Here is a 17857-nt window from a genome sequence, read left to right on the forward strand (position 1 = left end):
TTGTATGTGGCCCTGTCTGTGATGGGACTTGGTTGTATGTGGTCCTGTCTCTGATGGAACTTGGTTGTATGTGGTCCTGTCTCTGATGGGACTTGGTTGTATGTGGTCCTTTCTCTGATGGGACTTGGTTGTATGTGGTTCTGTGTGTGATGGGACTTTGTTGTATGTGGTCCTGTCTCTGATGGAACTTGGTTGTATGTAGTCCTGTCTCTGATGGGACTTGGTTGTATGTGGTCCTGTCTCTAATTGGACTTGGTTATATGTGGTCCTGTCTGTAATGGGACTTGGTTATATGTGGTCCTGTCTGTGATGGGACTTGGTTATATGTGGTCCTGTCTGTGATGGGACTTGGTTATATGTGGTCCTGTCTGTGATGGGACTTGGTTGTATGTGATCCTGTCTGTGATGGGACTTGGGTGTATGTGGTCCTGTGTGTGATGGGACTTGGTTGTATGTGGTCCTGTCTCTGTTTGGACTTGGTTGTATGTGGCCCTGTCTCTGTTTGGACTTGGTTGTATGTGGTCCTGTCCGTGATGGGACTTGGTTGCATGTTGTACTGTGTGTGATGGGACTTAGTTGTATGCGGTCCTGTGTGTGATGGGACTTGGTTGTATGTGGTCCTGTCTCTGATTGGACTTGGTTGTATGTGGTCCTGTCCATGATGGGACTTAGTTGTATGTGGTCCTGCATGTGATGGGACTTGGTTGTATGCGGTCCTCTGTGTGATGGGACTTGGTTTTATGTTGTCCTGTGTGTGATGGGACTTGGTTGTATGTGGTCCTGTCTCTGATTGGACTTGGTTGTATGTGGTCCTGTCCATGATGGGACTTAGTTGTATGTGGTCCTGCATGTGATGGGACTTGGTTGTATGCGGTCCTCTGTGTGATGGGACTTGGTTTTATGTTGTCCTGTGTGTGATGGGACTTGGTTGTATGCGGTCCTGTGTGTGATGGGACTTGGTTGTATGCGGTCCTGTGTGTGATGGGACTTGGTTGTATGTGGTCCTGTCTCTGATTGGACTTGGTTGTATGTGGTCCTGCATGTGATGGGACTTGGTTGTATGCGGTCCTCTGTGTGATGGGACTTGGTTTTATGTTGTCCTGTGTGTGATGGGACTTGGTTGTATGTGGCCCTGTCTGTGATGGGACTTGGTTGTATGTGGTCCTGCATGTGATGGGACTTGGTTGTATGTTGTCCTGTCTCTGATGGGACTTGGTTGCATGTTGTCCTGTGTGTGATGGGACTTGGTTGTATGCGATCCTGTGTGTGATGGGACTTGGTTGTATGTGGTCCTGTCTCTGATTGGACTTGTTTGTATGTGGTCCTGTCCGTGATGGGACTTAGTTGTGTGTGGTCCTGCATGTGATGGGACTTGGTTGTATGTGGTCCTGTTTGTGATGGGACTTGGTTGTATGTGGTCCTCTTTCTGATGGGACTTAGTTGTATGTTGTCCTGTGTGTGATGGGACTTGGTTGTATGTGATGGGACTTGGTTGTATGTGGTCCTGCATGTGATGGGACTTGGTTGTATGTGGTCCTGTCTCTGATGGGACTTGGTTGCATGTTGTCCTGTGTGTGATGGGACTTGGTTGTATGTGGTCCTGTCTGTGATGGGACTTGGTTGTATGTGGTCCTGTGTGTGATGGGACTTGGTTGTATGTGGTCCTGTGTGTGGTGGGACTTGGTTGTATGTGGTCCTGTCTCTGATGGGACTTGATTGCATGTTGTCCTGTGTGTGATGGGACTTGGTTGTATGTGGTCCTGTCTGTGATGGGACTTGGTTGTATGTGGTCCTGTCTGTGATGGGACTTGGTTGTATGTGGTCCTGTGTGTGATGGGACTTGGTTGTATGTGGTCCTGTGTGTGGTGGGACTTGGTTGTATGTGGTCCTGTCTCTGATGGGACTTGGTTGTATTTGGTCCTGTCTCTGATGGGACTTGGTTGTATGTGGTCCTGTCTGTGATGGACTTAGTTGTATGTGGTCCTGCCTTTGATGGGACTGGTGGTCCTATCTCTCATTGGACTTAATTGTGTGCAGAATCCTTATGACAAACACATCTAATGTCTTCTTATTTTGACCCTTTCTTAGGTTTTTATATATCGCCTTTTTTGGAAAAGCAAGGACCGACCTCGTAGGATTCGTATGGAGGACATCAAGAAGGCTTTCCCTTCCCATTCAGAAAGCAGCATCCGGAAGAGACTGAAGCTCTGTGCTGACTTTAAAAGGACCGGTAAGACGAGACATCAGAACATAGTGAAGATCTTGCCTTGCTGAGCTGTCTTTATTTCTTTGTAATAATCTTTCACAAGTCGTCCTCCAGGACGATTTGCTTGAAGGAGATGGCTCTGCCCACCTCTAGGAGCATAGAAAGGCCCGCCACTACCTCCCAGTTCTTGGGTTTGCTGCCTCCTGTGTACGCATCCATACTCAGCTTTGTTATGTTTTCCGTGGGGATTTCTGGAGTTGGCAAAGACCCCCTCCATCCAGCCAACAACCATGTGAGCGGGCCAGCCTGACCCATGGGTTGAAGGTGGAGGGGCACGAGGAGGGGGTGTGATGATGACTCCCTTCAGTCTCTCCCTTGGCTCCAGTGGCAGCCATCACAACCTCCCTCATGAACCGCAGCTGATCTCCCCTCCTCACCGGTACCTTCAGGCTGGTGGTGCTAACGGGCTGAGCCACATGTTTCTTCATGGATCTGGAAGGCTAAACATAACATTGGTGCTTGTCGTCATTGACCGGAATAGGACGGTAGCTGGCTGGTGTCCTGGAAGGGACGCGGTGGGGGCCTGCATGTCACATGTAGTAGCGAGTAGAAGTTTCTCAAGCATGGCTTCTAGAAAGTTGAAAAGGCAAATCCAAAGTACTAAGTCGACCATTGTCTTTCTTTCTTTAACTGCCTTAAAAACCAATTATACGTTTGTGTAGACGAATGTTCATGCTGAACACACTATTTATTCAAACACAACAACAGCCGCAGCACCGCTCCAGCACACGTCTTCAAATGCAAAGCACAGCAGTTAACATGAAAAGGGCGTGTTTGACCGGCATTGTCTGCAACCCGAATCCACCTCAATGGAGAGGAGACCCATGTGTATAACAATTACATGGATATATTGTATGCAAATACTTCATACATTTCCTTTGTCTTTACTTTCCCCTCCTCCAGGAATGGACTCTAATTGGTGGGTGTTGAAGCCGGATTTCCGTTTACCAACAGAAGAAGAAATTAGAGCGATGGTGTCACCCGAGCAGTGCTGTGCTTATTATAGCATGCTGTCTGCAGAGCAGAGATTAAAGGTAAGTCACCCCCGTTCCAGTCCATGCAGTCTGTATTGTATCATCTGGTAAACCATTCCTGATCCAGTCTGTACTGGTAAACCATTCCTGATCCAGTCTGTACTGGTAAATCATTCCTGATCCAGTCTGTACTTGTAAACAATTCCTGATCCAGTCTGTACTGGTAAACCCATTCCTGATCCAGTCTGTACTGGTAAACCCATTCCTGATCCAGTCTGTACTGGTATACCCATTCCTGATCCAGTCTGTACTGGTAAACCCATTCCTGATCCACTGTGTACTGGTAAACCCATTCCTGATCCACTGTGTACTGGTAAACCCATTCCTGATCCACTGTGTACTGGTAAACCCATTCCTGATCCACTCTGTACTGGTAAACCCATTCCTGATCCACTCTGTACTGGTAAACCCATTCCTGATCCACTCTGTACTGGTAAACCCATTCCTGATCCACTCTGTACTGGTAAACCCATTCCTGATCCACTCTGTACTGGTAAACCCATTCCTGATCCACTGTGTACTGGTAAACCCATTCCTAATCCACTGTGTACTGGTAAACCCATTCCTGATCCACTGTGTACTGGTAAACCCATTCCTGATCCACTGTGTACTGGTAAACCCATTCCTGATCCACTGTGTACTGGTAAACCCATTCCTGATCCACTGTGTACTGGTAAACCCATTCCTGATCCACTCTGTACTGGTAAACCCATTCCTGATCCACTGTGTACTGGTAAACCCATTCCTGATCCACTGTGTACTGGTAAACCCATTCCTGATCCACTGTGTACTGGTAAACCCATTCCTGATCCACTGTGTACTGGTAAACCCATTCCTGATCCACTCTGTAATGGTAAACCCATTCCTGATCCACTCTGTACTGGTAAACCCATTCCTGATCCACTCTGTACTGGTAAACCCATTCCTGATCCAGTCTGTACAGATTGTTACTATGTCTTGCAGGATGCCGGCTATGGAGAGAAATCCTTTTTTGCCCCAGAAGAAGAAAATGAAGAAGATTTCCAGATGAAGATCGATGATGAGGTAAGTCCCGGGGCGTTGTAGAGGATTTGTCATGTGACTGGCTGCCTTATAACAGATTGTCCTCCATTCTTCTAGGTGAGGACCGCACCTTGGAACACGACAAGAGCCTTCATCGCTGCCATGAAAGGGAAATGTCTGCTGGAGGTGACGGGGGTAGCTGACCCCACAGGGTGCGGGGAAGGATTCTCCTATGTGAAGATTCCCAACAAGCCGACACAGCAGAAGGTTGGTCTGTTTTCTTCTAGAACATTAAAGTGATTGTAAAAGTTACATGAATAAAACAATAAAAGTAACAAACATGTTCTACGTACCTGCTCTTTAATGGTTTTGCACAGAGCAGCCCTGATCCTTTACTTTTTTGGCCCCCTGCCGGGGCTCTTGGCTCCTCCCCCTGCTAAGTGCCTCCAGTAGTAAGCCTCTTGCTATATGGGCACTCAAGCAGGCTCACTCCCGAGCCACGCTCCTGTGACTGGACACACACACACGGTGTGACTCGGCCCTGCTCTTTTCTCATTTGCTCACTGGCTGTGATTGACAGCAGCAGGAGCCATTGGCTGTACCCAAAAGGTTTTATACCTCAAATGCATAGAATGCACTCTGCCTTTTATTTTTTTTTAGTTTTTTTTTAGTTTTTTGAGGTTTATGATCATGTGAGTGTTCATTTAAGCCTGTATATCCGAATCCCATCTGTCTGCGGGGAGATTCAGATGGTATTTACTGTTTCTCTTATATTCACCGACCGACACAGCTCCTCTCTGTAACTAAATGAGTTTGTTAGCCTGCCTTTAGGAGAACTAGGCAAAATTGTAACACAATACACAGAACTTTCAGTACCGCCCCAGGGGCGGACCCTGTGCTATCAACCTTCCCTGCTGCCCCAGCAGACTCAGTTTTATTTTGCTTAGTGAAGGAGAATGACCTAGGAACCCTGCAGGCCCTTTGGTCCATTTATTTTTATTTTTTTGATGCAGGATTTATACTTTTGCGCAAGATGAAAGATCCTGGGATTTTCTATCAACTGCCGGCTGGGTGGTAGGCTAGTTGAGTTATCCTTGTAGTCCCCCCAGTCCGGCCATCGAGCGTGTGCAGGCCGCGACATACCCCAGCTCCAGAGGTGGTCGGTGAGCTTCAATGCTCCGGGGTATACATATGACCGGGCTACTGATGTCTGGATCATAGTATATCGGGCCAGCAGCCACTCTGTAACTGCGCCGGAGTGGGTCTGTGATGGAATGTCTCCCAGCTCTTCAGAACTGGTAAGTACGGCTCTCCCCACCTCGGGGGGTTGCGCAGCAGGGCATTCCCTGGGAGGTTGATTCAGGGGCCACCTCACCTCTTTCTCCTCTCTCCCCCATCCCTATCTTGCATGTGCTGCGGGCGGTGTGTGTATGGGGATCGCTGGGTCTCTCACCTGTGGGGGGTCTGTGTGGCTAGCGATGGTCCTGGTCCCTGTGTGGGGGGTCCCAAAAGGTGTCTGTGGGGGTATTCCCGCTGTTTTAAGGCAGCGCTGTTTGCTGATTTTTCCTGTCATCGCATGGCGCGGTCTGGTGGCCATTTTGACTGAGGGCAGAGCAGGTTCCCCTTGTGAGCCTCGGCAGCCATTTTCTAGGAGATTTTCTTATTAGTTACATTGGTGGCCATTTTTTTGAAGCCCGAGCGCTCTTTTCACCGCAGTTCTCTTGTGACAGCATTACATGTGCTTTCACATGCTGTTTCCTATGTCCACTGTGTATACAGGATGCTGGATGGCTATTTCCTGAACACTGGTGCAAGCTCTGCAGATCGTTTCATTGCTATTTTCTACAGCTGCTGCCGACATAGTTTCCTCACTCTGCACTTGGGTAACCTCCTGGGGACTACAGGCACAGCTAGTGACCATTACAGAACGCCCCAGGGTGGTGAGTCTGGTGCTAGGAACCCCCTTTCCCCCCCCCAGGCGGCGGCAGCAGGAGGGTGGGACCTTCACTGTCCTAAGTCCCCTTGCAGGTGGCAGACAGGGTAGACTCAGCATGGCTTCAGAAACTGGTGTTGCTTCCCCCGAAATCCATGCTATTGCAACCGGGTCACCTGTGGATAGCACTGTGCCCATGGACAGCATGACGGCGGTCCTTAACTCTTTTGTTGCTAAAATAGAGGAGGTGCGTGGAAGGAAAGGTGCGCGTAAAAGGCCCCTGCCTGCACCCCCCGTCCTCTGGTGAGAGCTCTGATGCAGACTCGGGCCCTGCTGCGGCTGGTGACCCCTGCTCTGATCTACAGACGAGGCTGACCAGGACCATTCGGACAGTGTGGATGATTCCCCGTCCCGGACGCGACAAAGTGCTGTGCATGATACCCTGAAGATCTAGGAGCCAGCGGATCCCTCTGCTGATGTATCGGTCCCTTTTGGGTCCCGCAAGCCAGCACATTCACCTAAGGTCTTCCCGTATTTGACTTATTTTGACAAGTTCATCTACAGGGAATGGGGTTGGCTGCAAAGGACCTTTTCGGTCCCCAAAAACATGGCGGTGCGCTACCCCTTTGAGGAAATCCTTCACAAGAAATGGTCGGCTCCACCAGTCGTGGACCCCCCAGTATCTAGGTTAAATAAAGTAACCCTGATCCCGGTTGAGGGGACTCCTGCATTCAAGGATCCCAGGGATAGGAAGGCCGAGGCGGTGGCTCGTTCCTTGTTTATGGTTGTGGGGTCAGCCGTGCGACCAGTACTGGCATCCGCACTGGTGTCGCAGACACTGACTGAGTGGGCAAAGCTTTTGCACCGCGAATTGGGAGAGCAAAATGCCTCCCTTGTCTGCGTGGAACTAGCAGACCAACTAGTGCAAGGCCTCAAGTACGTTTGTGATGTGGCCCTGGATACTCTCCCCGTTATCCAGGGGTTCAGTGTCAGCTGTGGTGCTGAGGCACCTGATTTGGCTAAAATGCTGGTCTGCTGACCAGGCATCCAAGAAATCCCTGACGGATCTTCCCTTCCTTGGCGAGTGGCTCTTTGGAGCTTCGTTGGATGACATTATTAAAAATGTCACGGGTGGTAAGAGTACACTACTCCCACAGGCCAGGAAGGCTAAGGAGCCACGCCGCAGGCAAGGGCCTTCTTTTTCCGCTCACAATCGGCTTTTTTGTCCGCCCGGTGCTTTGACAAAACGTTCGCAGCCCGACAGGATGCCCACGGACGGTCAAAGGGTCCCTGGAACCCCAAGCCTAACAAGCCTGCGAACAAAGGTACTACCGCATGAAGGTTTGCCCCCACCCACATATAGGGTGGGGGGTCGCTTCGGGAGTTTGCAGCCCGGTGGATCTCCCGGTTATCCGACCAATGGGTCTGCGACCTGATTTCCACAGGCTACAAGATAAAGTTTCTCTCTTGCCCGCCAAACAGATTCTTTCCCTCCAGCATACACGCGTCCCCGGTTCGCCGGGAGGCCCTGTTCGGGGCGGTGAGGGACTTGCTGAATCAGGGGGTCATTGTACCAGTTTCGGAATCTGAAAGCTTCCAGGGGTTCTACTCAAATCTGTTTGTGGTTCCCAATAAGGAAGGGGTACGTCCAATCTTGGACTTAAAAGCCCTCAATCACTTTGTAAAAGTGCAGAGGTTCAGAATGGAATCAGTAGTCACTGCACTCCATCAAGGGGACTCCCTGGCATCCTTGGACATCCAGGATGCGTACCTGCACATTCCCATATGCCTTGGGCATCAAAAATCTCTGCGTTTGGCAGTCGATAAGCCCACTACCAATTTGTGGCTCTTCCCTTTGGCCTGGCATCAGCCCCCCGAGTCTTTACCAAAGTACTGGCTCCAGTATTGGGGGGGGATCGCGATCATGGGTTACCTAGACGATCTCCTCCTGAGAGCATCTTCCGCCTCAGAATTAGAGGAGGATGTGGCGATCATCATGCAGACTCTGCGAGAATTTGGGTGGCTGTTGAACCTAAAGAAGTCGGTGGTTGTACCGACCCAGTGTCTGGAGTACCTAGGTTTACTATTGGACTCCAGGGAAGCGAGGGTCTTTCTCCCCTCAGACAAATTGCAGACTCTCAGATCTGCTGTCAAACTGCTGATGAACCGCAAGTGGTCGTCGCTCCCCTTTTGCATGCGAGTACTGGGGCTCATGGTAGCCTCCTTCGAGGCAGCACCTTATGCCCCGTTCCACACCAGAGTCCTGCAGAAGGAGATTTTGTCAAAATGGGACACATCTCCGTTGTCCCTGGATCGACAGATCCAGGTGAGCCAGCCAGTCAGGGACTCTCTGATCTGGTGGTCCCCGGTGATTCAGTCCGGAAAATCTTTCCTTCCTCTGAAATGGACGGTGATCACTACGGACGCCAGTCTATCAGGCTGGGGAGGAGTGATGGGGATTCAGTCGGGTCAGGGCCTCTGGTCAACGGACAAATCCAAGTTGCCAATTAATCTGCTCAAATTGAGAGCGATCAGGCTGTACCTCCACACATGGTCCGACAACGCCACGGTGGTGGCGTACATAAATCGCCAAGGGGGAACAAGAAGCTCAGCCGCTGCTCAAGAGGTTGCACACATGCTTCGGTGGGCAGAGCGACACGTTCCGGCCCTATTCAGCCATTTACATCTCGGGGGTGGAAAATTGGCAGGCGGACTATCTGAGTTGACAGATGCTGGACCCAGGAGAATGGGCATTGCATCCGGAGATATTCAGGCGGTTGTGCCTGAAATGGGGCACACCAGATGTGGATCTATTGGCCTCCCGCCTCAACCGGAAGGTCCCGAGATTCGTGTCCAGGGCAAGGGATCAGTGGGCAGAAGCATCAGACGTGCTGGTGGCTCCGTGGGATCAGTACCAGCTGATCTACTCCTTTCCTCCACTAAAGCTGTTGCCACGCCTTCTGCGCAGAGTGGAAGCCGAGAGAATCCCGGTAATCCTGGTGGCCCCAGATTGGCCTCAGCAGCCCTGGTACGCAGACGCTCCCTGGAGGCTGTCGCTGCGAGAGGACCTCCTATCTCGAGGTCCAATCTTTCACCCTGCTTTACCATCGCTGGCTTTAACGGCATGGCTATTGAGAGCCAGGTGCTGAGGAACCGGGGTCTGTTGGACTCGGTGATTTCAACTATGTTGAGGGCGCAGAAATCTTCTTCAAGGAAGATATACCATCGTACCTGGAAGGCCTGTATCTCCATGTGTGAGGAGAAAGGGTGGCATCCACGCTCCTTTTCTATATCCAGGATCCTGCTGTTTCTTCAGCAAGGTGTAGACCAGAAGTTGGCGTTGAGCACCATTAAGGGGCAAATTTCAGCTCTGGCTGTCTTTTTCCAGCGACCCCTGGCATCTCATTCATTAGTGAGTACCTTTGTTCAGAGGATACGACCTGTAGTCCCTCTGGTACGCCCACCGTTGCCTCCGTAGGATTTGAACCTATTGTTGGCGCTTCAAGAGCCGCCGTTTGCTAATATCAGGGAGATTCCCTTGTTGATCCTTTCACAGAAGGTGGTTTTCCTAGTGGCCGGAACATCAGCCAGGAGGCTTTCGGAGTTGGTGACCTTGCCCTGCAAGTCGCCTTATCTGGTCATCCACATGGATAAGGTGGTGTTGCTTCCGCAACCATCCTTTCTACCTAAGGTGGTCTCAGCCTTTCATTTCTATGAGGACATTGTATTACCATCATTGTGTCCTAAGCCGAAGCACCCCAAAGAGGTGGCCCTTCACGCTCTCAATGTGGTTAGGGCTCTAAAAGTGTATTTGTCTGCCATAGCTCCCTTTTGAAAGTCAGACTCGCTGTTTGTTTCGGTGGCTGGTCCAAAGAAGGGTATGGCGGTCTCGTCTGCCACCATTTCTAGGTGATTCAGACAGATTGTAGTACAAGTCTGAGCCTTGAAGGGGCAGGTGCCCCCCTTTCCGGTCACGGCCCACTCTACAAGGGCAATCGGAACGTCTTGGGCCTTCCAACACCAAGCGTCTGTTGCTCAGGTGTGTAAGGCGACCTGGTCGTCTGTCCATACGTTTACCAAGTTCTACAAGGTAGATGTCAGGCGGCCGTGTAGTTGCAATTGAGATTCCCTGGTTTTTCGATAAAAACGCAGTACTGTTTGTTAATACACTGTTGCATTACTTCCGCATAAAGTTTGCGGTGTTGGGGATCTTGGGGATCTCTCCTGTTGAGAATACCCGGTTACATGGCGGTGTGTTTTTCCGTACACTGCGGGTTTTTTTTAGTTTAGTTTTAGGGTTTAGTTTCACTAGTTCCCACTTGCCATGGTGGATGAAGTTTTAATGCCGTTTTTTCCCCACCCCTCGTTTGGCACTGCTTGGGGACGTCCCATTTAGTTACAGAGAGGAGCTGTGTCGGTCGGTGAATATAAGAGAAAATAGATTTGTACTCACTGTAAGATCCTTTTCTCTGTAATTCACTGACTGACACAGCTTCCACCCCTCCTTTTCCTCTACGTTATACTGCTTGTTGATGTACTGAGTCTGCTGGGGCAGCAGGGAGGGTTGTTAGCACAGGGTCCGCTCCCAGGGTGGTACTGAAAGTTCTGTGTATTGTGTTACAATTTTGCCTAGTTCTAAAGGCACGCTAACAAACCCATTTAGTTACAGAGAGGAGCTGTGTTGGTCGGTGAATTACAGAGAAAAGGATTATACGGTGAGTACAAAAATCCTATTTTTGTACGATTTGATTATTTTGTGTTTTTTTCTCTTTATTTTGTTAGCAAGATGATAAAGAGCCGCAGCCCGTGAAGAAAACCGTGACTGGAACGGACGCCGATCTGCGCCGACTGTCCCTGAAGAATGCCAAACAACTGCTGAGAAAGTTTGGAGTACCGGAGGAAGAGGTAAGTGCAGGAAGATTTCAGCAGGGAGGAATGGTGGCCTGTGATAGGAAATATCACAGACAGGGTCACCTACAACCAAGTCCCTATTTAGAATAATAAGCTGTCAGGTTAGTAAAACAGCGATATCAGAACCCATTCAATCGTACAGTTTGTAGTGTACATAGGTTTGCAAATCAACTGGATAAAGGAGTTTTCCTGAACTTTGTTTTATCTCATGGTTACTGTGTGTGAAGTTGTGTGAATGCATCAATGCAGTGCATGTTATCTCAGCTTGCAGAGCTTGGATTCATTGAATGAGTTTACCAAAAATGGAAATATTTCAGAATATACAGCCTCATGCTACATAACTAAGCTCCATTTCATGCTGAATAAACTAAATTATTAATGTATTTTAATAAACAGAAAACAATTATTTTTATATATTTTATAATATATATATATATATATATATATATATATATATATATATATATATATATATATATATATATATATATATATATATATATATAAATATATAAAGGACACTGGGGTTTCAAAACAAAACCCCGGGACTTTTAAGGTACTGAACTATATGGTTAATTAAGGTGACATAAGCAATATGCTCAAACTAAAAATTACTTTATTTACAAACAATAATAATATCAACATAATATAGTTCATAATTTCACTAGAATGGTGAAACCATAAAATAGCTGATCATTCCATAATATACCACTCTAAATGTTTCGCTTGTTCAGCTTCTTCAGGAGTATTTACGGTATATAAATGAACTAGAAAATACATAAAAAAATTTATAATCAATAAATATGATTACATTAATGTATACAGAAACATATGGACAGTGTGTCAAGTACATAAATTCAATTATTAACACAATAGAGAAATAATTACATCAACCACACACAATACTACATAGAAAAATATTTTTAGATATATGCGTTAACAATTACTGTATAAAACCCACAAAAAGTGGGTCAGGAGAAGACTACATATGTAGTAAATCTGCAAGGAGTCTTACCAAAAATTGCCACTGGATAATGTTAATCAAAATATCTGAACCAACAGAAATAGTGGTCAGCAGATGGAATCCCAGTATCGGAGTCCCCAAACTAAAGTGCACGCTCACAAAGATGGACCACAGGAGGGCTAATAAGATGGATACATAAATAAACCTAGTGAAGGAAAAATAGTGGATCAAAACCAACTAGCAACAGAACCAAATACAAATTAATAGAATATGACTGAGGCATACAATTACCTCAAATTCCACAAATAGCATGAATTGAATCAGAAAGATACTCGTGAGGAAATAAAGTCCTCAGATTTGTACCGATAAAAGCCTTATAGATGTCCACCAGAACAAATTGTAGATAAAAATCTGGTGGGAAGAAAAAAAAAAAACATGAAAATATATTCCCAGTCAAAAATGAATCAAAGGGAAGAGGTATAGCCCACTACATACCTTTGAATCAATATAGAGTCCACTTGGAGCCAAAGAACTACTGGAGTACAAAAGTTCCATCCAACAGGATAGCTGTCAGACCGGGCAGAAAGCAAGCAGCGAATGAGCCGCACTTATATAGCCCTCCCAATCAGGTGGTGTCTGACATCACCACCGGAACTGTGGGCGCAAAGAAGGACGGAAGAACGCCGCATGACCACCCCCACTTCCTGTAGCCAAAATCCACCGGAAATGACGCTATTGTAGCGTCAATCAAAACCAGAAGTGACTCATCAAAGGTCAGAGGAAGAACACACAAGTTCTAGACACCAGAAGCGCCATCTTGGGTATTGGAAAAGGCCCATCCCAAGCTATTTGTCAGTTATGGGCAATAAAATAGTCCAAAGGAACGCAAAAACTACAGATAAAGAGCAGGGGTGGAAATAGCGGACATACCTCAGCCCTAAACAGAAGGGCTCATGATGGATCGGGACACCTGATTTAATGCTCCAATCCCCATGAGCCCCGGGCGCCCATGTGGTCCAACCATCACAAAAAAACAAAGATGAGTACATGAGAATGCAAAATATAGAGACTCCGTGTTAGGGTTCCAATTCAAATAAAATTAATGTTAGGCAATAAGGTCATAAAGAGTCCTTGCAGAAATGACGACAAAAAATAAAAAAACAAACCCCTCTTTTGTTACCAATTTTTGGATGTGGTTAAATGAACTCTGCTTACTGTATCATCCAATGAATGTAAGAGCTATTACAAGAAGCATTTATAGCTCATAGCATCATTGAGTCCAGGCAATTTTAATGCCGACAAGTCATAAATTCTCTTAGCCTCACGCTGGAGAAGAAGTTTGTCAGAGTCACCCCCCCCTGGGACCAGGTGGAATATATTCCAGGGCAAAAAAGTGTATTTTAGTGCTGTCGAAAGCATGATGTAAACCAACATGCCGACTAATCTGGGTTTCCATGCGTTTTTTCAATATCAGAGACACATGGTCTCTGATGCGGCAAAAAAAGGCCTCTTAGTTTTGCCTACATAATAGGCATTGCACTCACATTACATGAGATAAACAATGCCCATGGACTGGCAATTAGGAGTGATTTTAGGTTTAAACAACTTGCCGTTGGGTAAAAGGATAGACCTAGCCACATAAACATATCTACAAAAACTGCACTTGTGGCACGGCCATGTGCCACAGCGCAATTCCCGAGAGCTCTGTTCTGGGGAGATGTAACGGCTCTGGACCAATTTGTCCTTTAAGGACTTGGATCGTCTGAAAGTAATTTCAGGATATACATTCAAGTGTTTAGCGATTTTCTCATCACCCATTAATAAATACCAGTATTTGGACAATAAGTCCCTTACTTGTTGATGTTGACCTGAATAGGTGGTAACTAGTCGGACCCCTGGTGGTGAGCGGTCACGTCGTCCACCATGTATCAGAGATTGCCTCTGTTGGTTTTTGGCCTTCAAATAGGCCCTTTTTAAGCAACTGCGACGATAGCCATGCTGTTGCAGACGCAGATACAGGGACAGTGCTTCTTTTTCAAAGTCAGCATCCGAACTACAGTTGCGCCTGAGCCTCAAGTATTAGCTATATGGTATACTTTTTACCAAAGCATCCGGGTGGGAGGAAGTCGCATGAAGCAAAGAATTTCCAGCAGACGGTTTCCTAAATAGGGTCGTTCCAATGCTGGAATCTTGATTGACAAACACTTGAATATCCAAGAAAGTAAGAGCAGATTGACTAAATTCATATGTAAATTTTAAATTATAGCTATTGACCTTCAGGCTGTCTAAAAATGATAGAAGCAAGTCCCTAGTTCCGGTCCAAACAAAGAAAATATCGTCTATGAATCGACGCCAAACCGGAATAGATTCAAAGAAGATCTGCATGTCGTCTTGGTAGAATAAGTGGCGATCCCACCTCCCCAGATACAGGTTGGCGTATGAGGGTGCGCATTTGGTCCCCATAGCATCTCCCCCATTGTCCCCATTGTATCTGGAGGTAGTGTGATCCGGCAAAAAAAAAATATTGTTCTGAAGAATAAAGCCAAGGAGAGCTAAGATAAAGTGATTGTATTTCTCAGGATCCTCCCTCAGGAATTCCTTAATAACCTCCAATCCCCCATCGTGGGGGATGGAATTATACAGGGCTTCGACATCCAGTGACATTAACCAAGAGCCTGCCGGAATGGATACACCATCTAGTACCCTAAACAGGTCACTGGTGTCCTGCAAATAGGAGGCAAGTCTTTCTACATGTGGTCTCAAAAAATCGTCCACTAATTGGCTAGCTTTTTCCGTTAACGAGCCAGTTCCCAAGACTATCGGACGACCCGGGGGTTTAAGTACATGCTTGTGTATTTTGGGGAGTGCATATAAAGTAGGGGTCCGGGGAGATGAAACCCTCAAAAACTCCCCAAGTTTTTTTTAGTGATCAATCCAGCATGATAGGCTGAGCCAATAAGATGCAAATAGCGAGTAGAGACTAAAGAGAGATGGTTAGAGGATACCTTCTTATACCAGTCCCTATTGGACAAAATGTTCAAAACCATCTGTTCATATTGGTCAAAAATTCATAATTAACAAATTCCCTCCTTTGTCTGAGGGTTTGATAACTAAATTTTTGTTTTGCTGTAGAGACTCCAAGGCCTTGAATTGGGAGGGAGTTAAATTGTACTGAGGTGGATCCTTCCACTTCGTTGAAGAGATCGCTTTTGTCAACTGATTAACAAATGCCCAAACATTTGGGTTTCCTTGAAACGCGGGAAAAGACCGTGATTTAGGTTTATACTCGACAGGTTTAGATGCCTGCGTCTGAATTTTTTTTTATCATTGAAAAATTATTAAAATGAACTGTGCAGCCTGGTCTTTTGGGTAGGGTTGTTGCCTTCTCTGTGACTAAGGAGCCTCTGGTATTATAAATAGAATAGTTGTAACTCCTCTTTTTTTTTTTTTGTGTGTTTTTTTTTTCTAGATTAAGAAATTATCTCGATGGGAAGTGATTGACGTTGTGAGAACCATGTCCACGGAACAAGCGCGCTCGGGGGAAGGGCCGATGAGTAAATTCGCCCGAGGTTCCCGGTTCTCGGTGGCCGAACACCAGGAGAGATATAAGGAGGAATGCCAGCGAATATTCGACCTGCAGAACAAGTATGATGATGATGTAGAATACGGCAACTTTCATTATTATCTGAGGTTTAGGAGAATTTTATTGTGGTTCAGATTTCTGTTTTGTAAATACTTTGGTTGGAAGGTTCCTCCAGCAGAGGGAGACTCTTTACCTGTCTGGTAGAAGGGAACTAAAGGTTCCTCCATGGGGGGAGACTCTTTACCTGTCTGGTAGCAGGGAACATTGTGGACATCGCTGGAGAGAGATGGGGCTCAGGTAAGTAATTAGCGGGGTGCTGGGTGGCTGCTACACACAAAAGGTTTTTTATCCTAATGCACAGAATCTTCTGCCTTTACAATTCCTTTGATAAAAAAAAACAAGTGGAAAATTTGTTTTTCAATTCCTGAATATAATAAAGAAAATAAGTGGATTGGTTAAACGCGTGTCATTCCTTCCTTTCCGCCATGCAGGGTGTTGGAGTCTGCAGAGGTTTTGTCCACAGACACGGACAGCAGTTCTGCAGAGGACAGCGACTTCGAGGAGATGGGGAAGAACATTGAGAACATGCTGCAGAACAAGAAGACGAGTTCCCAGCTGTCCCGGGAGAGAGAAGAACAGGAGAGAAAGGAGCTGCATAGGATGCTGATGGGGGAAGACAGCGGCAACGACAAAGAGAGGAACCGCAAGAAGGACCGAAAAGGACTGTGTGAGTGTATGCCCCTCCCAAGAGTCACATCTCTCACTGCGGGCTACACGTATGATTTGAGTGCCCCCCCCCCCCCCCCCCCAAATTACATCTCTGATGTGCGGGCTACACGTATGATTTAGTGTCCCTTCCCATTACATCTCTGACTGCGGGCTACATGTATGATTGAGTGTCATTCCCCCTCCCCCATTACATCTTCGACTGCAGGCTACATGTATGATTGAGTGTCGTCCCCCAATTACATCTCTGATGTGCGGGCTACAGGTATGATTGAGTGTGTCCCCCCCAATTACATCTCTGATGTGCAGGCTACACGTATGATTGAGTGTCCACCCCCCCCCCCCCAATTACATCACTGATGTGCGGGCTACACGTATGATTGAGTGCCCCTCCCCATTAGATCTGACTGCAGGCTACATGTATGATTGAGTGTCGTTCCCCCTCCCCCATTACATCTCTGACTGCGGGCTACACGTATGATTTAGTGCCCCCACCAATACATCTCTGACTGCAGGCTACATGTATGATTGAGTGTTCTCCCCCGCCATTACATCTCTGACTGCAGGCTACACATATGATTGAGTGCTCCTCCCCCCGTCACATCTCTGACTGCGGGGGACTACACATATGGTTGAGTATCGTTCCCCCCCCCCCCATTACATCTTTGACTGCGGGCTACACGTATGATTGTGTGTTGTCCCCCCGCCCCCCAATTACATCTTTGACTGCAGGCTACACGTATGATTGAGTGTCGTTCCCCCTCCATTACATCTCTGACTGCGGGCTACACGTATGATTGAGTGTCCCGTCCCCCCGGTCACATCTCTGACTGCAGGCTATACATATAATAATGTATGATTATAAAGCTGAACTCCGGGATAATAAGCCCATTGTTCACGTGACTTCTGGAATCTTCTCCCAGATCTGTGCAGTCATCCAGTGTGAGACTTCCTTTAATAAAGACCCTCCACTGCTGCCTTCTCTCCTTGTGCAGGGGGACTGGTCTTATCTCCGCCCCCTCCTGTAGTTTTCTGCAGGCAGTCTGTAGTGGGTGGAGTCTGACTGGGCCCCTCCCACAGCTCTAGTCGGGCTTGCAGAGGTGCTTGGTGTGCACAAAGTAGATTTATATTTTTGTATCTGTTCAGGAATATATTTTATGAATATTTAATATAATTATATGCTATTTGATGAGAAGTATGCAGACAGAGATAAGAAATCACTTCAAATGGTATATTTAGCAGAGCCGATATGATCATCCATTGTTGGGGATATGATCATCCATTGTTGGGGATGTGATCGTCCATTGTTGGGGATGTGATCGTCCATTGTTGGGGATGTGATCGTCCATTGTTGGGGATGTGATCGTCCATTGTTGGGGATGTGATTGTCCATTGTCGAGGATGTGATCGTCCATTGTTGGCGATGTGATCGTCCATT

At 47.1% G+C, this 17857-nt stretch overlaps 1 protein-coding gene across 1 annotated transcript in view; it reads left to right on the top strand.

The window, feature by feature from the left end:
• Positions 1-17857, top strand: part of TAF1 (TATA-box binding protein associated factor 1) — an 87604-nt gene that overhangs the window by 41188 nt on the left and 28559 nt on the right. The window contains 7 exon segments of the mRNA XM_077474397.1: positions 2089-2230; positions 3170-3300; positions 4264-4344; positions 4420-4569; positions 11018-11140; positions 15580-15755; positions 16185-16420. Of these exon segments, the coding sequence (XP_077330523.1) occupies positions 2089-2230; positions 3170-3300; positions 4264-4344; positions 4420-4569; positions 11018-11140; positions 15580-15755; positions 16185-16420 (1039 nt within the window).

The sequence above is a fragment of the Lithobates pipiens genome, unplaced genomic scaffold (assembly GCF_037356315.1).
Source record: "Lithobates pipiens isolate NorthernLeopardFrog02 unplaced genomic scaffold, aLitPip1_a1.2 Scaffold_1, whole genome shotgun sequence".
Classification (NCBI taxonomy): domain Eukaryota; kingdom Metazoa; phylum Chordata; class Amphibia; order Anura; family Ranidae; genus Lithobates; species Lithobates pipiens.